The 27,640-nt window shown below is 45.2% G+C and overlaps 1 protein-coding gene across 1 annotated transcript in view; it reads left to right on the top strand.

Moving 5' to 3' along the window:
- PAPPA (pappalysin 1) overlaps positions 1–27,640 on the top strand; it is a 611,319-nt gene that overhangs the window by 529,629 nt on the left and 54,050 nt on the right. Inside the window, exon 20 of the mRNA XM_029613956.1 lies at positions 26,291–26,362. Coding sequence (XP_029469816.1) covers positions 26,291–26,362 — 72 coding nt within the window. The remainder of the gene's footprint in view (positions 1–26,290; positions 26,363–27,640) is intronic.

The following is a 27,640-nucleotide window of genomic DNA, read 5'->3' as shown; positions in this document are numbered from 1 at the left end:
TTCACCCCTTTCAGAAACCTGGTTACATCCGGATGAACGGCAAGCGCACAACCATGGAACGTGCCCCTGAGCACCCCCGAAAGCAGCGACCTGCACATGAAGTGAGTTGTACGCCAAACCTGAAGACAGCCCCTGCTGCAGGAACTCCAAAATATGCAAAACTTCTACATTCAGGGGATCCAGGCTTCACTGAAGGCACCACTCCTCAAACACCTTCCAGACTCTGACATATGCCATAGACATAGCTGGCCTCCTAGCCTGAAGGAGTGTGGAAATGACTTGCTCAGAGTAACCCTTTAAACACAGCCTCCGCCTCTCAAAAGCCAGGCCGCGAGACAGAAGTGATCCTCCTGATCTGATAATATGGATCCCTGATACAGCAATCCTGGAAGATGAGCTAAATTGACAGGACCTTCTACCGTGAGCTGTACCAGATCCTCAAACCAAGGCCACCGTGGCCACTCTGGCACTACCAGCACCACTGTGCCTGGATGTGTTTCTATGTACCTGAGGACCCGACCTAATAGGCGCCATGAAGGCAATACGTACAGAAGGATCCCCGTTGGCCATGGACACATCAAAGCATCTAGGCCCACCGAGCTGTCCTCCTTTTTTCAGCTGAATAATCTCTCTGTCTTTGCATTGGTGCATGTAGCCATCAGATCCAGCTGGGGAACGCCCCACCTGGTACAGATGTGATTCCACGCCTCGGGGGACAACTCCCATTCTCCTGGATCCAATTGTTGCCTGCTGAAGAAATCCACACATTGTCTATTCCTGCTACATGTGATGCTGCGAGACCATCGAGTTAGCGCTCCGGCCAGGCAAACAACCTTCTCTTACAGCCCTGCCAATTGATGTATGCCACTGTTGTTGCGTTACCCGAAAACACATGAATCATCCGTCCCTTGATCAGAGGCAGGAAAACCTGAAGAGCTCGACGTACTGCCCATGTCTCGAGCCGATTGATAGACCAGGTTCTTTCTCCTACTAACCAAAGCCCTTGGGCTGACCGCCCAAACACACTGCCCCCAACCCTAAGAGACTGGCATCCGTGGAAACCACTACCCAGTCCGGGGGTTCCAAATCCATCCCCTTTTCCAAATTAAGATGAGGCAGCCACCACGAGAGACTGGATCTGGACTCTTGAAGCAGGGGCAGGGAAGATGGTACTGCTCCAACAAGGGACTCCACCTGGACAACAGTGCACGTTGCAGAGGCCTCATGTGCACAAAGGCCCAGGAACCAAATCCAACGTGGAAGCTATGGACACCAGAACTTGCAGATAGTCCCACACTGTTGGCACCGCCAACTGAAGGATACGCTTCACATGGGACTGCACGTCACTATCCTGACTGCTGCCAGAAAGACTTTGCCCCTCTGTTTGTCAAAACAGAGTCCCAGGTGTACCAAGGACTCGGTCGGCTTTAAGTGACTCTTCTGTAGGTTTGTGCCCCAACCTAGTGTGTGCAAGGTGAACATCACCCTCTGCAGAGACCGCTCGCTTTCCACTTTCAACTTTGCTCGAATCAGCAAATTATCCAGGCACAGATGTACCAGAATCCCTTCCTTGCGAAGAGCCGCCGCCGCCACCACCACCACCACCACCATCACCATCACCTTGGTGAATGTATGTGGCACCGTCACTAGACCAAAGGGAAGGGCCTGGAACTGGAAATGCTAACCCATCACCATGAAACACAGGAACTTCTGATGGTCCTGTCAGATAGGGATGTGCAGATACAACTCCATGAGATCGAGGGAGGTCAAAAACTTTCCCTTGCGAATAATTGCTACTACCATGCGCAGCGTTTCCATATGAAAATGCGGAACCCAAAGGAACTGATTTACTTTCTGCAAATTGAGAATGGGCTGAAAAGTGCCTTCTTTCTTGGCCACCACGAAGTAAATGGAGTATCTGCCGTGCCCCCGCTCCACCAAAGGAATGGGAACTATGGCCTTTAAATCGAGCAACCTCTGTAGAATCCCTGACACTGCCTCCCACTTGCTGAGAGAGGACATGTGGGACTCCACAAAGGCTTCCCTTATTGGGAAGGAAAATTCTAGTGTGAAGCCCTCTCTTATCACCTCTAGGACCCAACGGTCCAAGGTAATCCTTTTCCACTCCTCATAAAAGCTGAACAATCTGCCTCCTACAGCTTCTACATAGGAGTGGGAGAAACTGGCTTCATTAGGCAGACTTTCTGCCTCTGGAGCCCTAACCTGTTTCATCTATGACAACCTGCCAGCACCACAAAATGACTGCTAGTGACCAGAACCCTGTTTCGTTGAGGAAGGAGTAGTGGACTTGCCAGCCCGAAACCTGCGAGAATCCCAAAAACAGACTCAAGGTGGAAACACCTTCTTACTGGATTTCCTATCCTCTAGTAGCCTGTTGCCCTTCTACTCCCCCAGCAGCTTCACCAGCGGGTCCAAGTCTTCCCCGTTTAGGAGCTTCCTCTTGAGCTTGTGCCTTAGAAGACAAATCCACTGACCAATTGCAGAGTCACCGGAGTCTACGGAACACCACAGATGAAACCATGCTATGCACTGATGTGCGCACCAAATCATTCAGCATGTCTACCACATGAGCAATACCTGCTTCCAGATGGGCTGCTTGTAAGAGATTGCTGTTTCCTGAAAGTGCCACATTTGGGACCTTCTGAACCCAACACAAACAGGCCCTCTGCATCAAGCTGGCACAAATTGCTGCATGTAGACTTAACGCGGAGACCTCATACATCTGCATCAGCTGAATCTCCAGCTTCTGGTCCTGAACATCCTTCAAAGCAGCAGCCCCAGCCACAGGAATCTTAGTCTTCTTGGTGATTGCTGAAACAGCTGCATCCATCTTCGGGACCTTCAGGAGATCCAAGGTCTCCTCAATCAAGGGGTAAAGCTTAGTCATTGCTCTCCCCACTTTCAGACCCACATCTGCGGAGTCCCACTCCTGGGTCATCAATTTCCGGATCTTCTTTGTGAAAGGAAAGGCAGTCGTTGGCCCTCGTAGACCATCAAGAACCGGATTTACTCCTTCACTATCCGACTCTTCCTGAGAGACCTTCATGCCCAGCTCCTCCAGAACCTGGGGAATTAGAGGATGTAACTCTTCTGCTTAAATAAGTGCACTACACACAGGTCATCTCCCTCTGGATCTGGAAACTCACCCAGATCGGGGTTTGTCCTTGGCTCCATCTGCCGAATCGGGGATCAGTGCTACATCTGGGTCCACTACATCTAGGTCCATCCCATGGTGATCAAAGGGGTCCCCCTGCAGCTCATCTGAATCTTCCCCCTCCCTGAATGAGGGAGATGCATTTGGTCATCTGAAACCCAGGCATTGTAGGATATCGCTAGATCCCTGCAAAATCCTTTTGGGCTTTTTACCAGCGGAATTCAGCGGTCTCAGTGCAGGCCATTTAGACCCAGCAGCTTTCAGCTTTCATGGCTAAATAGGCCTTGTGAAGGAGGAGAACAAATTCTGGGGAAAATTCCCCCGGATAACATCCCCCAAGGAAGGGGGGGCTGTCTTTTGGATCTCCCTCTCCAGTAAAGATTCCCAGCCCCATTGGAGAAAGAGGGGGGGTCGTGAACTCTCCCTATGCTCTCCTGCCAGCCTTCCTCAGTGGAATCAGCCACCGGCCCACCCTCCGGTCGCCTGGCTCCATGTGAGGGATGGCCCATAAAGGTGCCTAACACCTCAGGGAGCTCCTCTGTCACCTACAAACTACAGCTAAGATAATTAGCCCTCTTTTTCTTTCTTTCTTTTTTTTTATTTAAGCTACCATCTAGACTGCAGGTATGCATCTCTACCATCTGCTGAAATCAGAGAAAGACTGAGAGGCTGCAGGTGGCACTCAAAGCTTTGCTCTCTGACCCCATCTGCTAAGGGGGATGTATAACCCACTAGTCTGGACTGATCTGGGTATGTTCAGGAACTCATCTTTCTCAGCTCTGATGAAGCTGCCTACACTAGTCTGTGCCACCTTGAACCTTACACCTTATAACCACTCTGCAGAAAGCACCTGGCAATGCAACCCTGCACTTTACATGAAAGAAGTGCCACCATGCACATTATACTAAGCAGTAATAATGAAAAAATTAAGAAGGACCCAAATGTTGGCCTAGATTCATCAAACTGCTATAAATATAGTAGAAATAGCACCTGTGATTAAAAAAAAAAAAAAAGGGTGTGGTTAGGGGTTTTCCCCAGGTACGGCATCTCATAGGTATTTTACCACAATGTGTGTTAAATTTAGGATTTTTTTGCATTTTGGGCTGCTGCTGGTGAGAGAAAAAGAGCGAGAGCACCTCTGTAGAGGTTTACAAAAAAGTTAATTATTTATACCACTGTTATTTATACCACTGTAAGAGGGGGCACTATTAACGTGGGGTGAGGTTTGTGGAATGGTATGGATTCTAGGGACAATTTCACATACACAGTCATACGTACGAACAGCAGAGTTACCATCAGTGAAGATTGCAGCTAGGTAGATAGTGCATCGACTAGGGATGTGCATTCGTTTTGAATGCACAATCCACAACTAATAGGTCCCTATTCGTTGCATTCGTGGGTCCGCGAAACGCATGGCGAACCCCCACGAATGCAACATATCATTAGTTTTATTCTTTTGGTTCGTGCCATTTGAAATAGAAGGCCATGTGAGAGTAGGGGCGGATTGGCCTATCGGGGGATCGGGCTTGCCCCGGTGGGCTGGACTAGTGGATCACATGGCCTCCTCTGCTCTGGGCCATTGAGGGCGCCGGGCCGAAGAAATGAAGAGACCAGGCCAGCGGGGCTGAAGAAAAGAAGATGGCCGCTGCCAGCTGCCACCGCTGGAGAAATGAAGACTGGTGCAGTTAGCCGCTGATGGAGACCAGGCCGGTGGGGCCGAAGAAAACAGCCAGCTTCTGCCCAAGAACAGGCCGAAGAAAAGAAGATGGTCGCTGCCAGCTGCCGCCGGAGAAATGAAGACCGGCACAGCCAGCCGCCGACAGAGACGAGCTGTTCAGCTGGGGACCTTTGTTTGTATATGTATTTGAGATCAGAAGGGTGCTTCTGTGTCTGTGTGTATGTGAAAAAGGAATGATGCTTCTGTGTATGTGTGTATGTGGTGTGTATGTGAGAAAGGAATGGTGCTTCTGTGTGTGTGTGTATGTGAGAAAGGAGTGGTGCTTCTGTATGTGTGTATGTGAGAAAGGAATGGTGCTTCTGTGTGTATGTGCATGTGAGAAAGGAATGGTGCTTCTGTGTATGTGTGTATGTAAGAAAGGAATGGTGCTTCTGTATATGTGTGTATGTGGTGTATATGTGAGAAAGGAATGGTGCTTCTGTGTGTGAGACAGGGAAGGTGCTTCATGTATGTCAGATAGGGAGGGTACTTCTGTATGTGTGTGGTGTATATGTGAGTCAGGGAGGGTGCTTGTGTGTGTCAATGTGTGTGTGCAAGAGAGAGATGGAGAATGTTTTTGGCTGGCTTGTGGCTGTGAGAGAGGGCATGTGTGTGATTGAGCCTGTTTGTAAGTGAGATAGAACATGTGTGTGATTGAGAGCTTGTGTGTAAGGAAGAGAGAGTGAGAGCATTGTGTGATTGAGAGAGACTGACCAGAGAGGTGACGTGTGTATGTGTGAGAAAGACTGATCAGGGAGATGACTGGTGTGTGTGTGTGTGTGTGTGTGTGTGTGTGTGTGCTTACTGTAACAGGTGTTCTCCGAGAACAGCAAGATGGTAGTCCTCACGAAACCCGCCTGCCAACCCATGGAGTTAGGTTTCTATTTTTTATTTCAATTGAAATTCTATGTTACGCGACTGAAGAGGGATCCTATGTGGATGCATGGTATGGGGCATGCTGGGCATGCTCAGTGTGCCTAGTCAAAGTTCTAGAAACTTTGACATATGTTTTCCTTATCAGGGCTCCATCTGATGATGTCACTCATTTGTGAGGATTAACATCCTGCTGACCTCCGAGAAAACCTGTTACAGGTAAGCAACTCTGCTTTATTCAGCTAAATGGCAGGCATTCATTGAGGTTGTATATTCAGCCACTGCCATTCAGCGGATAAGACCTAACTTACCTGTCTAAGTGGCGCTGAATATTGTGCTTCAAAGTTTTAGCCTGCAAATAATTTAGCCAGATAAATAACGAATGGTAAAACCAGCAGGAAATGTTTTGTCCAGCTACTGTTATGATTTGTGTCATTTATTTTATTTTATTTTATTTATTTATTTATTTAAACGTTTTTATATACCGCACCATGGAATAGTAGTCTATCCGTCTAGGTGGTTTACAAAATAAAAACATACACAATATCTAACTTACTTCATTTAAAATACATTAAATTTACAATACAATATTGAAATGTGCTAGTGGTATAAAGTTCGGAGTAGAAAGTTCCTTATTGTAGGTTATAAGCCCATGTGAAAAGGTAGGTTTTCAGTGCTTTTTTAAATTCATTGCAATTTGCTGTTAAGCGAATGTATTCTGGAAGTGAGTTCCATAATATAGGACCTGCAACTGAAAAGGCTCGTTTTCTAGTTAATGCTAAACTGGCAGATCTTATTGGTAGGATTTCCAGAGTACATTTATCCAAGGATCGGAGCTGTCTGGTAGGTTTGCATATTCTCAGTAAAGATCACAGCCAGATTGAATTAGAATTATATAATAAATTGTGGATAATGGACAGAATTTTATATGAGATACGGTACAGTATAGGAAGCCAGTGTAGGTGATGCAATATATTGTGATATGGTCTCTGCGTGATGCGTTGTATAGCATTCGAGCTGTAGCGTTTTGCACAAGTGCGATGGTTATACAGAAGAGAGGGGTAGGCCAAGATATAATGAATTACAGTAATCCAGAGTGGTAAAAATCAGAGCTTGAGTTACTAGACAAAAATCATTTGGTAGTAGTAACGGCTTGAGTTTCTTCAGCATGTGTATTTTGAAGAAAGATTTTTTTTACTATTTCTGAAATGTTGTCGGTCATTGATAATCGGGAGTCTATGATCAGTCCTAGGTTTTTTGCATGAGATTTGATATGGATTTGTTGGTTCTCGAATATGAAAGATTGAGGCGGTTGATAGTTTGAATCTGGTACTGTTGATAAGTAGATTAGTTCTGTTTTGGTAGTGTTTAATTTTAATCTATTATGGGATAAACATATTTTTTATTGTTGATAGGTAGAGCTGTAACCGGGAGAATGTTTTAGACCAGGATTCAGTGAATGGAACTGTGAACTGTATATCATCTGCGTAGATTTTAAAGTTTAAACTTAAACCAGCTAGGAGATGGCATAGGGGTAAAAGGTATATGTTAAATAGTAGGGCAGAAAGTGCCAAGCCCTGTGGGACACCTGTTCTTGTTGTATACCAATCAGATTTACACTTGCCCATTGTGATTCTTTGAGGGCAGTTTCTAATGAAGGAAGAGAACCATTGTAGAACTGATCCATTGATGCCAATTTGAAATAGATTGGAGAGTAAAATATCATGATTGAGGGTGTCAAATGCCGCAGAGATATCGAGTAACAGCAGTATATAATTCAAGTTTGAGTCAAAACCTCTAATGATAGTATCGAAAGATGAAATGAGTAAGGATTCCGTGCTGTGTCCTTTCCTAAAACCATGCTGATTATTGTGTAGAATATTGTTGTCTTCAATATATTCAGAAACTTGATGTAATACGACTGATTCTATGATTTTAGCTATAGAAGTTAGTGTAGCGATAGGCTGGTAATTGGATAGGTCTAAGGGGTCATGGTTTTTCTTCTTGGGAATGGGTAGAACTGATGTTTTTTTGAGAGAGTCTGGGAATAGACCTTGAGATAGGGATGCATTAACTATGTTTGAGATGGATGGAGTAATATGGTCTTTTATTTCTTTGAGAATGAAGAAAGGATAGGCGTTGAAAGGGCTATTTGAAGGTTTTGATTTTGATAGTATATTGATAATAGTGTTATCTTTGATTGGGTAAAATTCTGAAAGGGAGCAAGCTAACTGTGGCAATGGTGATTTTGGAATAGGTAATGAATCAAATTCGGATGAAATATCTTCTGTCTTCTTTCTAAAGAATTTGGCAATATTATTGCATAGATCATCAGAAACGATTGATGGTGATGTATTTTGGATAGTGGTTAGATCTTTCACGATTGAGAATAATATTCTTGGATTTCCATGTGCACTCATTATTTTTGTTGCATAGAAAGCTTTTTTGGTTTTTATTATTTCTTTCTTGTATTTTTGTAGGTAGGTGTAATATTCCTGTTTACGTTCCAGGAGGGGTTTTTGTCTCCATCTACGCTCTAAATTGCGCAGTTTGGGGTAGATTTTATAATTCTACACACGTACTTTTGTTCGTGCACCAGGCGCGAACAAAAGTACGCCGGATTTTATAAGATACGCGCGTAGCCGCACGTATCTTATAAAATCCGGGGTCGGCGCGCTCAAAGGGGTGCACATTTGTGCAACTTGCGCGCGCTGAGCCCTGCGCGTAGCCGTGCGTATCTTATAAAATCTGGGGTCGGCACGCGCAAGGGGGTGCACATTTGTGCAACTTGCGCGCGCCGAGCACTGCGCGTGCTGCCCGTTCCCTCTGAGGCCACTCCAAAATCGGAGCAGCCTCGGAAGGAACTTTCCTTCCACCTCCCCCCACCTTCCCCTCCCTTTCCCTACCTAACCCACCCCCCCAGCCCTATCTAACCCCCCCTACCTCTGTTGCAGAAGTTATGCCTGCTCGAAGCAGGCGTAATTTTGCGCGCACCGGGCCGGCTGCCGCATGCCATGTTCCAGTCCTGGGGTTGGTCCAGAGGCCACGGCCACGCCCCCGTAACGCCCCCGGGCCGAAACCACGCCCGCGGCACCACTCCCGGATGACCCGCCAACCGTGTCCCGCCCCCGACACGCCCCCTGATGATGCAACGTCCGTGTCACGCCTCCCAACACGCCCACCCCAAGAAAGCTCCGGGACTTACGCGTGCCCTGGAAACCTATGCAATATAGGCTCGGCGCACGCAGGGGGGTTTTAAAAAGGTTACGCCCATACCTTATGCGTGTAACCCTTTTAAAAGCCGGCCCTTTACGTTTCAATACTTTTAATGAGTTGGTGTACCAAGTTGCTGTTTTTTTTTATTGGAGAATTTTTGAATTTTTAGAGGCGCTACAGTATCTAAGTTGTCTATTATATTTTCATTCCAGAATTATAGCATTTCAGTAACTTTGGTGTAAGGGTTTTGATTAATTGTCGGTATTAGAGCATCAGTAAATGTTTCTATGTTGATTTTTTTGCAGCGTAGTGTTGTGTTATTGTGATGAGTATTGGTTACATTGTTGGTACTTATTATTTTACTTTTCCCTATGGCTTTTATTAGGTAATGATCTGACCACTGGACAGGATTGATTTCTGTTTTAAAAGTGAAGGATGATTGATTAAAGTAAATTTGATCTAAGTTGTTTCCTAATCTATGAGTAGGTTCATTTATAAGAGTTACCAAGTTTAGACCAGTTAAAGCATCTGTTAGGTTTGCTAGTATAGAGTTTTGTTGTGGTTTATTAAAATGTAGGTTAAAGTCACCAGCAAGTATGGTGTTTGTCAGGTCGCAGGGTAATGTGACTAAAGTTTCTAGAAATGAGGATAATTGGGTGTTAAGTATTCCTGGAGGACTATAGATTAAACAGATGTTTATGCAGTTGGTAGTGACTAGAAGCAGTTCAATCTTTGAGTCATTTTTTGTAATGATTTTTTTTGCATGGTGATAGGGAAGATTTAATTATTGCTAATAGACCTCCGCCTTTACGGTCCACACGGGGTTCGGATATGAGAATGTATCCAACTGGACATAGACTATTTAGAATTACTGTGTCGTGTTCGTATAACCATTAGGGATGTGAATCGTTTTTTGACGATTTAAAATATCGTCCGATATATTTTAAATCGTCAAAAATCATTAGAGCCACGATACAATAACAATTCCCCCGATTTATCGTCAAAAAATCGTAAATCGGGGGAAGGGGGAGGGGAAGGGGGAGGGCGGGAAAACCAGCACACTAAAACAACCCTAAAACCCACCCCGACCCTTTAAAATAAATCCCCCACCCTCCCGAACCCCCCCCCCCCAAATGCCTTAAATTGCCTGGGGTCCAGAGGAAGGGTCCCGGTGTGATCTTTTACTCTCGGACCTCCATGCGTTGTAGAAATGGCGCCGGCACTACCTTTGACCTGTCATATGACAGGTCAAAGGTAGCGCCGGCGCCATTTTGTTTTTTTGTCCCCCGATGTCAGGAGCGTAGGAGATCGCTCCCGGACCCTCGCTGGACCCCCAGGGACTTTTGGCCAGCTTGGGGGGGCCTCCTGACCCCCACAAGACTTGCCAAAAGTCCAGCGGGGGTCCGGGACGACCTCCTGTAGTCGAATCGTGTTGCCGTACGGCCGGCGCCATTTTGAGCAAAATGGCGCCGGCCATACGGCATACGGCATATGGCCGGCGCCATTTTCCATACGGAAAAACGATTCGCGTGCAGGAAGTCATTCCCAGACACCCGCTGGACTTTTGGCAAGTCTTGTGGGGGTCAGGAGGCCCCCCAAGCTGGCCAAAAGTCCCTGGGGGTCCAGCAGGGGTCCGGGAGCGATCTCCTACGCTCCTGCCGTCTACAACGCACGGAGGTCCAAGAGTAAAAGATCACACCGGGACCCTTCCTCTGGACCCCAGGTAATTTAAGGCATTTTGGGGGGTTCGGGAGGGTGGGGGATTTATTTTAAAGGGTCGGGGTGGGTTTTAGGGATGTTTTAGTGTGCCGGTTTTCGATTTACACGATTTACACGATTTACACGATATTTAAAAAACCCAAACTGCGACGATCCAATTCCCTCCCCTTCCCAGCCGAAATCGATCGTTAAGACGATCGATCACACGATTCACATCTCTAATAACCATGTTTCCATTAAGAGTATTATATCTGTAGAAGTGGAAGTTATTAAGTCGTGAATTACTGGGGGTTTTTTCCTTATAGATTGAATATTGATTAGCAAAATGGTTAGAGTAGTGAATAGTATTGGATAGGAACTTGAATGTGAGTTGTGTATTGTGATTGGAGTTACTTGGCAGCATCTTGGTGTAGGAACTTTGGCTTGTAGTGCTCCATATCTTCCTTTTCCTACGATGGTGGTGATATTCATATTTGGTTCTTTGGAAGTCCGGATATTATCTAGAATTAGAAAAAAGAACAATGTGAAAAAAATTAGTGAATATGTTCGAAGTTTTGTAAACTGCATCCATTCCTTTAGAATAGGCAGTACATACAATTTGTAATTAAACAATAATAATTAAATAAATAAGCTAGTCAGGAACTTAACCAGGCAAATTGCTTAAATATGGACCTCTTGAGCCCCACGTAAAGTATTCTATCTTTGGTTAAAGGAAAAAGTGATAATTGATCCAAACAGACAATCATGATGGCAGAAAAAGGTCATATAGCCTATCCATTCTGCCCATCTACTCAATTCATTTAACCTTATAATTCTTATCACTTTCTTAGAGATCCCTTGTATTTATCCCATGCTTTCTTGAACTGGGATACTATTTTTGTCTCCACTACCTCTACTGGGAGGCTGTTCCATGCATCCACTACCCTTTCTGTAAAGAAATATTTCTTATGATTATACCTGAGTCTACCCGCTTTCACACTCATCCCATGACCCCTTATTCTAGAGCCTCCTTTCCATTGAAAAAGGATCACCTCCTGTGCATGCAAACTGTTCAATTACCGGAGCGCTGCGATACTCCGGGAGTTAAATCGTTACCTGCTTGTACAGGGAGTTTAATTCCCAGAGCCTATGCTCCTGGGCAGAAAGCCGGCCCTTCTGCAATAATCCACAACCTCTTGTCTTAATGAATAATCTTTATTAGTAAAATACAAGAAACAAATATATAATTAGTCTTTCTTGGAAGCAGCGTAGTGCATCTAACAGTGACGTACTACCTAGCCTGCTCTCTTTGTAAGCTACACAGTTCTTTCTTTTATACAGATATCACTGACGATGTTTTTCTTTTTTTTTCTCTGGGATGGCTCCCTTATTTGGAGTGGATAATTACTGAAACCTTTTCTAAAACTAATGATGTCAAAGTGCTTTTATCTGGTACACTCCCTTCTTTCCCTGCTCAGTAGCTAGGCCTTGAAGCGTCAGCAAGTTTCTACACAAACTGCTTCTGTTTCTCACCCAAGGTTTCCCTGACTGCTCATATAGACAAAATACATTCTTTTCTCTTGTGTAAAACTGTCCCATTAATTTCATTATTTAATCCAGGTTATTATCAAAACCTTGGAGTTATTTAAATGTCTCTATTATATCTTTCCTGTCTCGCCTTTCCTCTAGGGCATACATATTTAGATCTAGCCTCATATTCTTTAGAATGAAGATCATTGACCATTTTAGTAGGCACCCTCTGGACTGACTCCATCCTGTTCGTATCTTTTGGAAAATGCGGTCTCTAGAACACTACACAGTATTCCAAATGACATTTCACCAGGGACCTATACAGGGTAATATCACCTCCCTTTTACTGCTGACTATTCCTTTCCTTGTGCAGCCAAGCATCTTTTACCATCACTTTATCCACCTGTTAGGATAAAGATTATCAAATACAATCACCCACAGATATTGCTATTCTTTCATGCTTAGAAGAATTTCACCCACAATACTGTACCTCGTCCTTGGTTTTTGGCAACCTAAATTGATAACTCTATATTTTTTAGCATTCAATCTTAGCTGCCAGGCCCTAGACAATTTCTCGACCATCTCTAGATCATGCCTCATATTTTCCACACCTTTCTGATGCTCTAATTTGTTGTAGATTTTGATATCATAGGCAAAAAGAAAAAGCTTTCCCAACAAACATTCTGCAATGCTGGTCATGAAAATGTTGAAAAGAATTGGTCTAAGGACTCATCCTTGAAGCGTACTGCTAACATCCTCTTCCTTGGAGTGAAGTTCACAGTGACCAAACAATCAGGGATGGTAACTTTTAAACAGCCTTCCAGGTGCACATTTACTCGCGTATGGCAGCTTGCGCAAATGGACACATCCATTTTATAACATATGCGTGTATGATATAAAATCAGCTGGACATGTATTCATGTGCATGCAATTTTGTATGGATGTGTGCTTGTGCACGCAAATGTTGGCTTTATCACATAAGTGGGGGGATTAGTTTAGATATACACACTGTCACAATTACCATTTTCCCCAGTCCATTCCTAGTTTGTCCAGGTAAAGGCTCCTGACTTCCTAACCCCCCTAATTAACCTTCCTCCATTTTACCTTATTAGTGCAGAACTTTCAAACCCCCTGATTTTTTATTTTAAAATGTACACACCATTCATAGCAGAAATAAAGTTATGCGGTAGAGGACCCCAGTGCGAACTTGTGCGCGTAAATATTTATGTGCACATTTCAGTGACCTTCCCAAAACACCCATGTCCTGCTCATGCTCTGCCCGCAGAACTCCCCCACCCGCCCCTTTTATGCTCTTTTTGATTTGTGCACATACTGACAAATACGCGTGTAGTTGAGCACTTCTTAAAATCTGGGCAGCATGGGTCAGCTCGAAATACGGGTATATCTTCCAACTTTGGTGTGCGTAGGGCTTTTAAAATTCACCTTTTAGTTTGGAAGGATTTTCTTATATGATGGGAGAAAAATTAAAGTACAGCTTTACTAGAACCCATAGATACAATTTTATCACTGAGAAAAAGAGTTAATTGACTCATCTCAAAGAAAATATATGGTACATTATTGAGCTTAAATTTCCATGCAAGTGTCTAGTTAAGAAAAAATGGAGCTCCACGTTGCATAACTCTAGGTCTCATGACCTACACTGTTTTCTCCTTCTTTGAGTCAACTTAGCTACATCTGGAAATATCCTAATCCAGCAATAAGGAACAAGTTCCTCACAATGTTTAAAGAACAGTCTCAGAAGCCAATCTCTATCTGGGTCTAAGGCAAGCATAACTATCAGAGTAGATGGCTTAGCTAAGTCCTTGTTAGATGTCTACAGAATAGCTACTAAATTCAAGTTGTCATCTGAGATAGAGGACAGATTGTTCTGTAAATCCATGCCATGTTAATTTTTATTATTGTTTCTTGCGCTTCAGCCATCTGCTTAACAGAATTATCAGTATTGGACAACAGATTCTCAATACTTTCCTTAAATGTTTCCAAGTCCCCAATTCATTTCTCCATAGCCGTGTTATTCTCAGCAATAGAAGCTTTTTGAACTGTTAAAGCTATACCTAGATCCAGTATAGCTTTCCCTATATCTTCCAAAGACAAAAATATAGGAACATGGCAGCAGAAAAAGACCATATGGCCCATCCAGGCAGCTCAGTTGGAGCCCAGGTAGAATATACCTGGGTCCAGCCTCAGAAGCAGACTCTGTAGAAGTACCACGTCTCCAGCAGTTCTGGGCTCCCTCCAGGCTCTGTCAGAGAGATGGCATCCCTTTGCAGCTGTCCAGCCACACTAGCTGCTTTTCTTGCACGCGCGGCGGAATCCTCTATTATCGCAGATTGATAACATCATCCCGGGTAGCTGGGCTATGCGTGCCATGGCTGGATCCTCTAGAGTGACCCTGCCTTCTCCTGGAAAAGTCAGGGGTATTTTCCCCCTTCAATTTCCCAGTGGAGTAGCACTATCCCAGTGGAGTAGCACTATGTAGCTCCCTGCATTTGTGGACACAAAACGAAGTAATCCATGGGACCGGTGGAAGAAGGGTCTGAAGAAACAGCAGGGTAAGCTGCAACCCTTCTCTTCCTCTTCTGAATCTATTCCAGAAGAAAGAACAGGAAAGAGAATATGAGATATTTGAAATAATCAGGACCAGCAAAGAACACGGCCACCTATGCTGACTCACTCTTGGGTCTTATTATTCCTTCCTAAAACTAAGCAGTAATAATACCCAGAAAACAAAATGCAATGCAAAATATCCTTTTTTCAAAATTAAACAAGGCAATGAAAAATAAATTTCTCACAGGAAAAGCAGTATGGTAGTCCTCAAATATGGGTGACATCATCAGGATGGAGCCCAATCACGGAAAACTTCTGTCAAAGTTTCCAGAACTTTGACTGGCCCCTACTGGGCATGCCCAGCATGGCACTAACCCTGCAGCCAGCAGGGGTCCCCCTTCAGTCTTTTTTTCCGCGCAGCAGTAGCCTCGTGGTTTAGGAGCTCTGAAGAGATTCCTGACAGGAATTTTCCTCACGGAATTAATTAAACTTAAATTGCCCCACAGGGGTCCCTCCTCTAACTTTTCTCAGGCCGCAGTACTCTGGTAAGTTTTTATCTGTTTTCTGTCGATTACCGTCGAGTTTGGCCCTCGCGGCCTACTGGCCATCGACCGTACCGCAGCTCCAGGTTCCTCCGGCACCGACACCGGCACCGAGAGTGGAACCGGCCACCGACCCGATGACAGCAGCGCTGGCACCGCTGCTATCCTGGATGGAGGCGCTCATGACCGCCTTTCCACCGGTGATTCCCGGGTCTCCGATGGCTCCGGTGCACTCCCCGTTAACAGCTTCATCGGGAGGAGAAACACCGTTCCGCATTCCTCCTTCGGGAGTATTGCCTCAGCCATCGATGCCATTTTGTCCCTCACCACCGATTCATTCATCGGGAGTGATACGCACATCGGCGCCATCAATGCCTTCGATACTGGCACCGATGCCTTCCAGGCCATCCACGGTGCCCCCGGCGATTCCTTCGATTTTCTCGGAGCCTCAGCCGGGGCCTTCGGGTATCCAACCCCCTTCTCGTCCTACAGGTCAGTCTGCTGATCCTTATGACACCTGGGGTGATGATTAGAGATGTGAATCGGAACCGGAATCGGTTCGGATTCCGGTTCAGATTCACATGTGGGTTTTTTCCCATCGGGCCCGTTCGCGTTTTGTTTATTGGCTGCCCAGCCGATAAACAAAAAACCCACCCTGACTCTTTAAAAGTAACCCCTTAGCTTCCCCCACCCTCCCAACCCCCCCAAAACCTTTTTACAGGTACCTGGTGGTCCAGTGGGGGTCCCGGGAGCGATCTCCTGCTCCGGGCCATCCTCCGGCTACCGGGCCGTCCTTTGCCCTTACCTTGTGACAGGATATCCGTGCCATTGGCCGGATCCTGTCACATGGTAGGAGCACTGGATAGCCGGCACCATCTTGTACTCCTACCATGTGACAGCGGCTGACCAATGGCACCGGTAGCCCCTTTGCCATAGTAAGGGCAAGGCTATCGGCGCCATTTTGGTTCCTGGCACCCGACAGCACGAGTGCAGGAGATCGCTCCTGCACTCATGCAGGAGCGATCCCCCAAGCTGGTCAGGAGGCCCCCCCCAAGCTGGCCAAAAGTCCCTGGGGGTCCAGCGGGGGTCCGGGAGCGATCTCATGCACTCGTGCCGTCGGGTGCCAGGAACCAAAATGGCGCCGATAGCCTTGCCCTTACTATGTCACATGGGCTACCGGTGCCATTGATCAGCCCCTGTCACATGGTGGGAGCACAAGATGGCGCCGGCCATCCAGTGCTCCTACCATGTGACAGGATCCAGCCAATGGCACGGATACCCTGTCACAAGGTAAGGGCAAAGGACGGCCCGGTAGCCGGAGGACAGCCCAGAGCGGGAGATCGCGGGAGATCGCTCCCAGGACCCCCACTGGACCACCAGGTACCTGTAAAAAGGTTTTGTGGGGGTCGGGAGGGTGGGGGAAGCTAAGGGGTTACTTTTAAAGGGTCGGGGTGGGTTTAGGGGTTATTTTTGTGTGCCGTTTTTCCCGCCCTCCCCCAAAACGATAAGGGAAGCCCCACGATCAATATCGTGGGGTTTTCCTATTGCTTTGGGAGAGCCCCCGATTTCTGATGATTTTGAAAATATCGACGATATTTTCAGTCGTCCGAAGCCAGATTCACATCCCTAGTGATGATACTTCCACAGACACCGAGGACTTACCTTCAGCTCCCTCTCCTATGGAAGGTAGAAAGCGTTCTCCTCCAGCGGACCTTTCTTTCATTAACTTTGTGAAGGAAATGTCTGAGTTGGTCCCTTTTCAGCTTCAGACAGAGCAGGATAATAGGCATCAGATGATGGAGCTCCTCCAATTCTTGGATGCCCCTAAAGTGATCACTTCTATTCCCATTCACCAAGTTCTTCTTGACCTCCTCAAAAAGAATTGGGAAAACCCAGGATCCATTGCCCCAGTTCACAGAAAAGCTGACACTACTTATTTAGTACAGTCAGCCCTTGGCTTTCAAAAATCTCAGCTCGACCACCACTCAGTTGTGGTGGAATCGGCTCAAAAGAAAGCAAAAAGGACGAAGCCTCACTCATCTACCCCTCCTGTTAAGGAACACAAGTTCCTAAACAATATTGGTCGACGAGTGTTCCAAGGGGCCATACTCATTTCCAGAATTGCTGCTTACCAGCTCTATATGACCCAATACAATAGGGTCATTTTCAAGCAGATACAAGACTTCTCTGAAACCCTGCCTGAACAATTCCAACAACAGCTTCAAATCCTTGTCAACAAGGGGTTGGAGGCAGGAAAGCATGAGATAAAAACAGCTTATGGTATCTTCGACACCTCTACTAGAATGTCTGCAGCTGCCATTTCTACAAGACGATGGGCCTGGCTCAAATCTTCTGACTTTCAGCCAGAAGTACAAGACAGGCTATCTGATCTACCATGTGTAGGAGACAATCTGTTCGGTGAACAGATCCAGCAAATAGTGGCTGAATTAAAGGACCATCATGAGACCCTTAAACAGCTCTCATCGATACCTTCCGACTTCCCCTCAAGACAGCCCTTTAGGAAGGACTCTAAGAAGTCATTCTTCCATCCAAGGAAGTACTATCCTCCATCAGCAAGATCCCAAACTACGAGACCTTCTCAAAAACCTCAGCCTTGCCAGGCCCGAAAGCAAAAGCCGCAAGCAGCTCCCCAACCGGGGCCTGCTACAGGTATTTGACTTTCACTTGGAGAGCAGCAGCCTGATTCCTCTGCCAAGCATACCAGTGGGAGGTTGATTGTGCCACTTTCACGGCATGTGGCAATCAATCACAACCGACCAATGGGTGCTAGCAATCATTGCTCAGGGTTACCACCTAAACTTTCTTGCTCTTCCACCGGACTCACCACCTCTGCAAGCATGGAGAATATCCGACCATTCTGTCCTTCCGGAGCAGGAGGTTTCCCTTCTTCTCCAGTTAAGAGCAATAGAACCCATCCCACTCTCACAGCAGGGCCTAGGGTTCTATTCCCGGTAATTTTTAATCCCCAAAAAATCTGGGGGACTTCATCCAATTCTGGACCTACGTGCTCTCAACAAGTACCTACAGCGAGAAAAGTTCAAGATGGTAACCTTGGGCTCGCTTCTACCTCTTCTGCAAAGAGGAGACTGGCTCTGCTCTCTGGAACTTCAGGACGCATACACACATATTGCGATAACTCCAGCTCATTGCAAGTACCTCAGGTTCTTAGTAGGCCCAAAGCACTATCAATACCGCGTGCTTCCGTTCGGCCTAGCATCAGCACCATGAGTCTTTACCAAATGTCTCGTGGTTGTCGCAGCTTTTCTCAGGAGAGAAGGTGTTCACGTCTACCCCTATCTGGACGACTGGTTAATCAGGGCTCCAACCCAGCAAGCCGCTCGGTCGTCCCTCAATTTGACCCTACACACTCTAATTTCTCTAGGATTTCTCATCAATTACGAAAAATCCTATTTAGTCCCATCTCAAACCTTGTCGTTCATTGGGGCAGACTTGGACTCCTTGCAGGCAAAAGCCTTTCTCCCTCAACAACGAGCGCTCTCATGTCTCTAGCTCACCAGTTGCAGTCTCAGCATACAGCAACAGCTCGCCAATTCCTCGTCCTTTTAGGACACATGGCATCCTCAGTCCATGTCACACCAATGGCCCGCCTGGCCATGAGACTCATGCATTGGACTCTGAGGTCACAATGAATTCAAGCTGTTCAGCCTCTGTCGACCATTGTCCACATCACCAACTCACTCCGTCTGTCTCTCACCTGGTGGAAAAATCTCAATAATCTCCTCCAGGGTCTACCTTTTCAAGTGCCAGATCCTCAACTAATTCTCACCACCGACGCTTCCAACCTCAGGTGGGGAGCTCACGTGGACAATCTACAGACACAAGGGTCTTGGTCTCCAGAGGAAGCCAAACATCAAATAAACTTCCTAGAACTTCGAGCAATGCGATATACTCTCAGGGCTTTTCAGGAACGCCTGTCAAATCACGTCATCCTGATTCAGACGAACAACCGAGTGGCCATGTGGTACATCAACAAGCAGGGAGGCACAGGCTCCTTCCTTCTGTGTCAGGAAGCTGTGCAGATTTGGTCAGAAGCGCTCTCCCACTCGATGTACCTCAGGGCCACCTACTTGCCGGGAGTGGACAATGTCTTGGCAGACAAACTGAGTCGTGTCTTCCAGCCACACGAGTGGTCTCTCAACCCCTTGGTAGCAACTTCAATCTTTCGCCAATGGGGATACCCCCAGACAGACCTCTTTGCGACCCCTCAGAACCACAAAGTGGACAACTACTGCTCCCTCATTCGGAGCGAGCGCTCTCAGCCCAGAGATGCATTCTCCCTCTCGTGGGCAACCGGTCTGCTCTATGCATTCCCTCCACTTCCTCTTCTTTCGAAGACTCTTGTGAAGCTACTTCAGAACAAGGGAACCATGATCCTGATAGCACCTCACTGGCCTCGCCAAGTGTGGTTTCTTATACTCCAGGATCTCTCCCTCTGCAGGCACATTCCCTTGGGAATGGACCCGCATCTGATCACTCAAAACGACGGATGCCTATACCATCCCAATCTTCGGGCCTTATCCCTGATGGCATGGATGTTGAAAGGTTAATCCTTCAACAACTTAACCTATTCAGTTTCTCGTGTCCTGATTGCTTCGCGAAAGCCTTCCACAAGAAAATCTTATTCCTATAAATGGAAAAGGTACACATCATGGTGCACTTCGCAGTCCCTTGATCCCTTTTTCTGTCCAATCCCAAGGTTTTTGGACTGTCTCTGGCATTTGTCAGAGTCAGGTTTAAAGACATCTTCAATCAGAATGCATGTCAGTGCGGTAGCCGCTTTCCATAAGGGTGTCGGGGATGTTCCTATATCAGTACAACCCCTCGTAACACGCTTTTTAAAGGGCTTGCTCCATGTCAAGCCACCTTTACGTCCTCCGGCCCCTTCTTGGGACTTTAATCTAGTTCTTGTTCGGCTCATCAAACCACCATTCGAGCTTCTTCACTCCTGTGACCTAAAATATCTCACATGGAAAGTGATTTTTCTTTTGGCTATCACTTCAGCTGGCAGGGTTATTGAGTTACAGGCCCTAGTTACCTATCCACCTTATACTAAACTCCTGCAGGACTGGGCGGTACTCCGCACTCACCCTAAATTTTTACCTAAGGTAGTTTTGGAGTTTCACATTAATCAATCCATCATACTACCTACCTTCTTTCCCAGGCCCCATTCCAATCCAGGGGAACAGGCTCTGCATACCCTTGACTGTAAATGGGCTCTAGCATTCTACCTAGACCATACAGTTGCCCACAGGAAGAGTACTCAGTTATTCGTCTCTTTCCATCCCAATAAATTAGGGCAACCTGGGTGTAAGCAGACTCTCTCCTCCTGGTTGGCGGAGTGCATATCTCTTTGCTATCACCAAGCAGGCATTCCTTTTCAAGACCATGTCAAAGCACACTCTGTGAGGGCCATGGCGTCTTCAGTAGCACATCTCCGATCGGTGCCGCTTCCTGACATTTGCAGGGCTGCTACCTGGAGTTCTCTCCACACTTTCGCAGCCCACTATTGCTTGGACAAAGCCGGAAGACAAGATTCCATCTTCGGCCAGTCTGTCCTGCGTAACCTATTTCCAACATGACATACCTACACCCTTCCGCCTGCCCGGTGGGGTTCAGGATGCCCTCTACCAAATTCCACCCCAGTTGTTGTGCCTGTTGCACGCCGTTGGGTACATTTGGTGATTTTTGGACATCCTCAGCTCGGTACTCACCCATATTTGAGGACTACCATCCTGCTTGTCCTGTGAGAAAGCAAATGTTGCTTACCTGTAACAGGTATTCTCACAAGACAGCAGGATGTTAGTCCTCACGAAACCTGCTCACTGCCCCGCGGTGTTGGGTTCGTAACGTTTTGTTATTTTATTTTTCGGCACTGCCTGTAGTTTTCAAATAAGAGTGAAGGGGGACCCCTGCTGGCTGCAGGGTTAGTGCCATGCTGGACATGCCCAGTAGGGGACAGTCAAAGTTCTGGAAACTTTGACAGAAGTTTTCCGTGATTGGGCTCCATCCTGATGATGTCACCCATATGTGAGGACTAACATCCTGCTGTCCTGTGAGAACACCTGTTGCAGGTAAGCAACATTTGCTATCCCTCTTCAAAATAAGGTCTCAGCAGTTGAATTCCAGCCAGAAAAATTAACTCTGTTTATAGTTCAGCTCCTCTACTTAGATGCCTAAATTTTGTCTCCTAAAGCTCTCTCCTATACCTTCCTGTGTCATTGATACACAATTCTCCTCCTTAGCATTCTCTAAAATCCTATCTAGGTAATATGGGAGATCAACTAACTACATACCTAGCAGACAAGTTCTATACCATCTCTTCGGCTACCAGCAACCCGGTTATCTACATTCCTAAGGACGGAATCTCTAATAACCATGGCTAGCCTATCCCTATATTCTTGGGCACATGCTTCTGGAGGTGTGAGAAGACAGCGCATTGCCTGGAAGGCAGGTCCTAGCAACTGAAAAGCTTTCAACTATTCCAAGTTGATGTTATTCTTCCTGTAGACCTGCTCCTCCACAGAGGCTAAAGGCCACCTTTGATAATCCGCTATCTACCTCAGCCTCTCCAGATCGACCACTCTAGTATCCAGACCCTGCACTTGTTCTCTGAAAGTACAAATTACACACACATGACCTCTTCCTCAACAGGAAAATAATCTTGGTACTCAATGTAAAAGAGTGAAAAGTCCCAATCCCATTTCTGGACTGATGTTACTATCTCTTTTTTTTGTTTGTTTGTTTTTTTTCCTTAAAGAGGGGTGAATGCTTAAACTAAATTTAAGATTCCTAAAACTAAACTATGGTTCCTTAGAAGCAAGAAATGTATTGATAGTGATTTAATGCAATTAGCCTAGGGCCTAAATCTCATGGTAGTCCAACTAACAACAAATTCTATCAGGATCTCATTCTGCCAGAAGCTTTCTCCACTCAAATGATCCTCATACCTGGGAACTCTCAGGGTTTCACCCTGAGACTCAGGGAATTTGCATCAATTGCAGGGTCTCAGGGGAAACACTAGAAATATCAGGGTCTCTCTGTATACAGCTCAGCCACTCCCCTTCCTCAGTAAGCCTGCAGAAAACAGGAGAAGTGGGGTGATAATGGAACAGTTAGTGCAAGCAGCATATGGGGAAAAACTGGAGAGGAACTGCAACACACACAAAACGCAGTCTGCAGCTATGATTCCAAGACTTGGGACTCACTCAGCCAAGGGTAGAGTGAGGATACATAAGTCATGGAGCTGTGTCTTATAGGGGGTGGGAGCAAAGAAGAAGGGGAACTATGCTGTGGTCATCTCTGGAGGGGGAACAGGTGATGGTGATGGATGAGATAAGGAGAACATGCGGATGAGTTTGGGGAGGGGGTAGAGAGAAAACTGATACATATTATTCCATTCCTTGCCCCCTCCTCTCACCCTGTGCTAATGAATAGCAATCTCAGGGTGACCATAACTCAAAAAGTTCCCAGGTGTGGTGATATTCATGCTATCACATAGAGAAATAAGGTAGCCAGTACTATTTCACACCTTGGAGCAGGATGGGCCAAAAATGCTTCATTATGTGCTCATTTTTGCCAGCCACTGCTCCAGCTTTGAATAGCAAACATTTTTATTAGTTTGTCTGCCTGAACAGTTATTCACCTCATCTTTTTTACCAGACTCAAAATGGTTGAATTTATCCCATTGTGTTTATAGGAATAAAGATCAACAAACAAGCAGAGGGTGATGCCGTTTTATTGGACCAACTTAGTACATTGCTTACTAACTTTCAAGAGTCATACTCTCTTGCATCTAAATGGACTATCACAACAACCACATTCTTTATTTAAGATGTTTAGATGAAGAAACGAGCTCACCTAAGTACACTACCACCACAATCTGACCTTACTTTAATACTTGAAAATTCTTATGGACCCAAATTACAACCAAAACAAACTAGTGAGGGGCAGAATCATCCACCTTCCAAAATCCCCAAGCTCCAGCTGATTCCCTCTCTCAACCTCCTCTTTGCAAATGATCTCCTTCAACCGTCCCCTCCAGAATTAGAATTTATTAAAATTTGTATTACACACTTGTCCCAATTTTAGATCAAAGCAGATTCCAAAATAAAAACATACAAAAGGTCATCCTCCCCCAGGCTCAACCCTTTCTCTTATCCTCCTCCCCACACTTATCCCACCTCTCTCATACTTATCAGGCTCAATCCCTCCTGCTTCCCCTTTCAGTGCCCTCCTCCGTTGGTCTCCCTATTAGAATTGACCTATTTTGTTGATGATTGGAAGAGCAGGAGGAAGAAGAGGGTCAATGTGCCTCAGGTCATTTCCTCCTTCTCCTTAGCAATCTGACAGAGAGGCTTTTTGGGCTAGCAGCAGTAGATGATTGCGGTTCTTGGGGAGGAAGTATGCCCAAAATGTTTCTGGCTTGAGCTGGCGGCTATGTTTATCACTGGGAGGAAGAGGGAGGAAGAAGTGGGCCAAGCAGACCAATATTTCTGGCCAGGGCTAGTTGTGGAAAAGGGAAGGGATTGGGGGGGCGCAGAGTAGCAATGGTGATTCTACCTAGCGTCATGCAGGGCACGATCCTTCTCAGTCGTGTTATTCTTTGAAAGCGCTGGTTTATTCTGCACATCAGCTGGCCACATGACTGTGTTTGTGTTCTTGTTTTCAGGGGTTTAGTTAGTAGTATAATTGTTGCTTTAGAAGTCAGACAGAGGGAACATAAACACTTCAAGTAAAAGTTTATGCAAGCTGTAGTCTGTGCTGCTAGAAGTATTTGTGTGGAGTACACTTAGATTTCTCATGTTTTCCCAGCTCAGTGCGTGCTACATGTTGAATGACTTCTTCACTTCTTTCAGTTTTTCTGTTGTTCTCACTTCATTTGAATCATTTTTCTCTATCTTAAGATGCTGAAATTTAGGGGTTGCCTTTTCAGTCCTGAATCACCCTACTCTGGGATTTCTATCCATCAATTCTCTTTTTAAGGGGATAATTTTGTAACATAAGTTAACCAGCAAAAACGTGTGTAAATGACATCAATATTTTAAGTGGATTTGCATGCTTAAGTCCACTTTGAAAATGATCCCACTGAAAATCCTTGCACACATGATTCAGCTACTAAAACAGGGATCAGAACTCTGGCCCTGGAGATTCACTCTGCAAAGTAAATATGCAGGCAATTCATCTGCATATGTAAATAATACCTCATGCACATTAATTCTGGATATCCTAAAACCAGAATTATCCGTGAGACTCCAGAACTACCCTTTCTCAGGAAATTATACATGCCTACCTTTCAAAATCAAAAACTATGTGTGTACCTGAAAACCCCACTCCATCTTGCCCACGTGAATGCTTCCACTCAGTCTGGATAAACTTGTATGAGAATAGGACTTATGCACGTAGGTTTACCTGCATATTGGGTGTGCAGTTTTTTAAAAAGGCCATTTCTGTGCGTAAAACACTGTTTTACCCGCAAAAATGCTTCTGAAAAATACTCTCCCTATGTAAAGGGATTTATTCTGAAGCACCATACAGTAAACAGAAAGTATTACCGCTTGTGGCGGGAAGCAGTTATGAAATTTCCAGATGTCTGTCAGAATCAGTAGCATGTTTGACACTTGGGCCCCTGTGATCTCCCTCACTTATGGGATAAACAACACTGCCCTCCCCTTTCCCTCTTCACACAGACAGGCCCTGTTGTGAGACAGATGGGGCAGACCAGGCCTGAGTAATAGTGGAAAATATGAGAGCGTCAGAAAGATAAACAGTCTTTTGTAGATAGTATAAAAGTCCTTTTACCATGTCAGGTAAGCCTCAAATGGCAGCGTACTTAACAAGAACTGTAAAAACAAGCCGACATTCCTCTGCAAGCAGATTAAATTGGTCCTGGGATAAACATTGGAAGGATAGCTTATGCATCATGTCAATGGGTATACAACCCTGAGCTTCCTAAAGCGCTGCCCTGGAATTCCCTGGGTAACCCTGATTTTAATTATTACTGTTCGCAATCAGTTGAAACAAGTGAAGCTTATTATTTCAGAGCACGAAGCAGCCCACAGAGATGTCCCAGTGCCATCTAATGCTGTTCAAGCTTCCAGCCCTTTACCATACTCGTCATGTTCGTGGCGTGTTTCAGAAAGCACCCCTTGCATCAGCCATTTTCCCCACTCCAGCAATGGGAGCTCTACATCCAGCTGTATTACCAGAGATTGACAACCACTTCCATCCTTTTATTTGAATAATAACAAAGTAAACTCTTCAAAGTAATCCTAATCTGCCCTATCGTGCTCTCCTCTCTCCCCACCTCCCTGATGGAAGCCAGCGAGACTTCTCATGTTTCACTGCATTGATGGAAATATTAAACATGATGCTTCAAGAGAACATCAAATATTATCTTAATATCAAGCCTTCTGTTATTGTGCAGTTTCAACTAAGACATTTTGGGAATAAAACATGCTGAACAAGGTCACAAGAGAAAGCTGATGCTCAAAACTCACGGCTCCTTTATGTTCAGTCTGTGCCCTGCCAGTTAGGACAATAAGTTTTGTACCCAGCTTGCCTACCTTTCTACCTTTTCGGCTGCTGCAGCTGGGAGCATCCATTCTGTTCTGCAGCAGAGCACTGTCAGCATTTCCTATGTCAGTGTTTGCTGAAAGGCATTTAAGCTTCCATTAGTGACTACTCTGCTGCAGCTAGCATGACATTGATTCCCCAGCAACAGCAGATAAGCTATGTTTTGAGTCTAAAACATCTTGTTCAGCCTCGAGGGTACTTTCATCTGGCTGAGAAATTAGTGGCATGAATGCCCTATGTCAAAAAGCATAGGGCAGAACTGTTACCTGCTTGCAGCTTTGTACCAGTATTGCATTGCTTTTCTTTTGAATGACTGCAGAATTCTCCTTTTGTTAAACATCTCTTTACCTTTCCTAGAAACTCGTCTGTACAGCGGGTCTCAAATGGTATCCACATCCTGAAATGATTCACTGTATCAAAGACTGTGAAGTAAGTATTCATTCACTTTTTTCATATGAACTTTACTTATTACATCCCTGGCATGACTGGATGACATTCAGGGACTTCTCAGGTCTTACTATGTAAAGCAGCATTTTTTCCCCCCAGAGCTTCTTTGACTCATCTATATATTTTTTTTTTTTTAAATGCCTCATTATCTTATTTTTCTAAGCAGTTTACAATAAATATCCATAAAAACAAAATAAATAACAGAATCACAATAATTTTATCCATAAAAGCAAAAAAGGTGATATAAAAAAACAACATAAAATAAGCTCATAGTACAATACCATAAAAATAAAATGCAAAAAATATATACATAAAAGCCCTCTTTAAAACAAAACATTATACAAGATAAAAACTTACCTGATGTGCATAATGTCCTGCAGATCCTACGCATAGTAAAATTACATATTGCCAACCGATTTAAGCAAATTCTTTCTCAAATACTGTAAAAATGTCTTTAATTTCTTCTTAAAAGATTTAAAGCACACTTTTTTTCAGAGGGGCTCAGGAAGGTTATTCCACCAAGTAGGGCTAGTAATCGTAGAGAAAAAAGCACCTATATGCGGACCTCAAAATTGAATTGTATCCTTATTTTATCAAATGGGATTCATATTGCAAGTTTTTCCACAAACCATTTTCTGATCCATACTCACAGGTTTGTGAATCCCTGGTCAGAAGGAATGCCAGGTCAGGACACATTCTTCCAAAAACACCAGGCTATAAATAGCATTTTTTTTCAAAAGCCAAGCTGCTGGCTGTCCTTCACAGGCCTTCATTTTGAAGTTAATGCTAACCTTTATTTTTAGCTTTGCCCTTGAAAAAGATCACAAATATCTGATTGTGGATCGTGATCAAGAAAACCTCATCTCTGGAAAATATTGAGAAGTCCTTGTTACATGATTAGTGACATGTTTAGTAGACAAAAAAAAAAAACGTGTACATAGTGATCTGAGTGACTAATGCTTATGAACGGTCTAATTTTAAAAGGCCTATGTGCCAATACTGGGAGATACACGCGTGTCTGTGCCATGCACATTTTCAAAGGATGTGCATCTCCCGGTACACACGAAAGAACCAGATGAGAAAAAGGGGAGGGCCAAGGGCAGGGTATGGATGGGACGTGGGTGGGCCGGGACAGTGCCAATGAGACACTGTCTCTTTGCAGCGCATGCCAGGAACGCTGGACCCACACAACTTGCTCCTGCCCTGGACCGCTGGTAAGTTGTAAAACAAAAAAAAGAATGATAGATAGCCGGGGTTTAG

This window comes from Rhinatrema bivittatum, chromosome 8, assembly GCF_901001135.1.
Source record: "Rhinatrema bivittatum chromosome 8, aRhiBiv1.1, whole genome shotgun sequence".
Taxonomy (NCBI): Eukaryota; Metazoa; Chordata; class Amphibia; order Gymnophiona; family Rhinatrematidae; genus Rhinatrema; species Rhinatrema bivittatum.
This window is presented reverse-complemented; position numbering and strand designations above follow the sequence as displayed.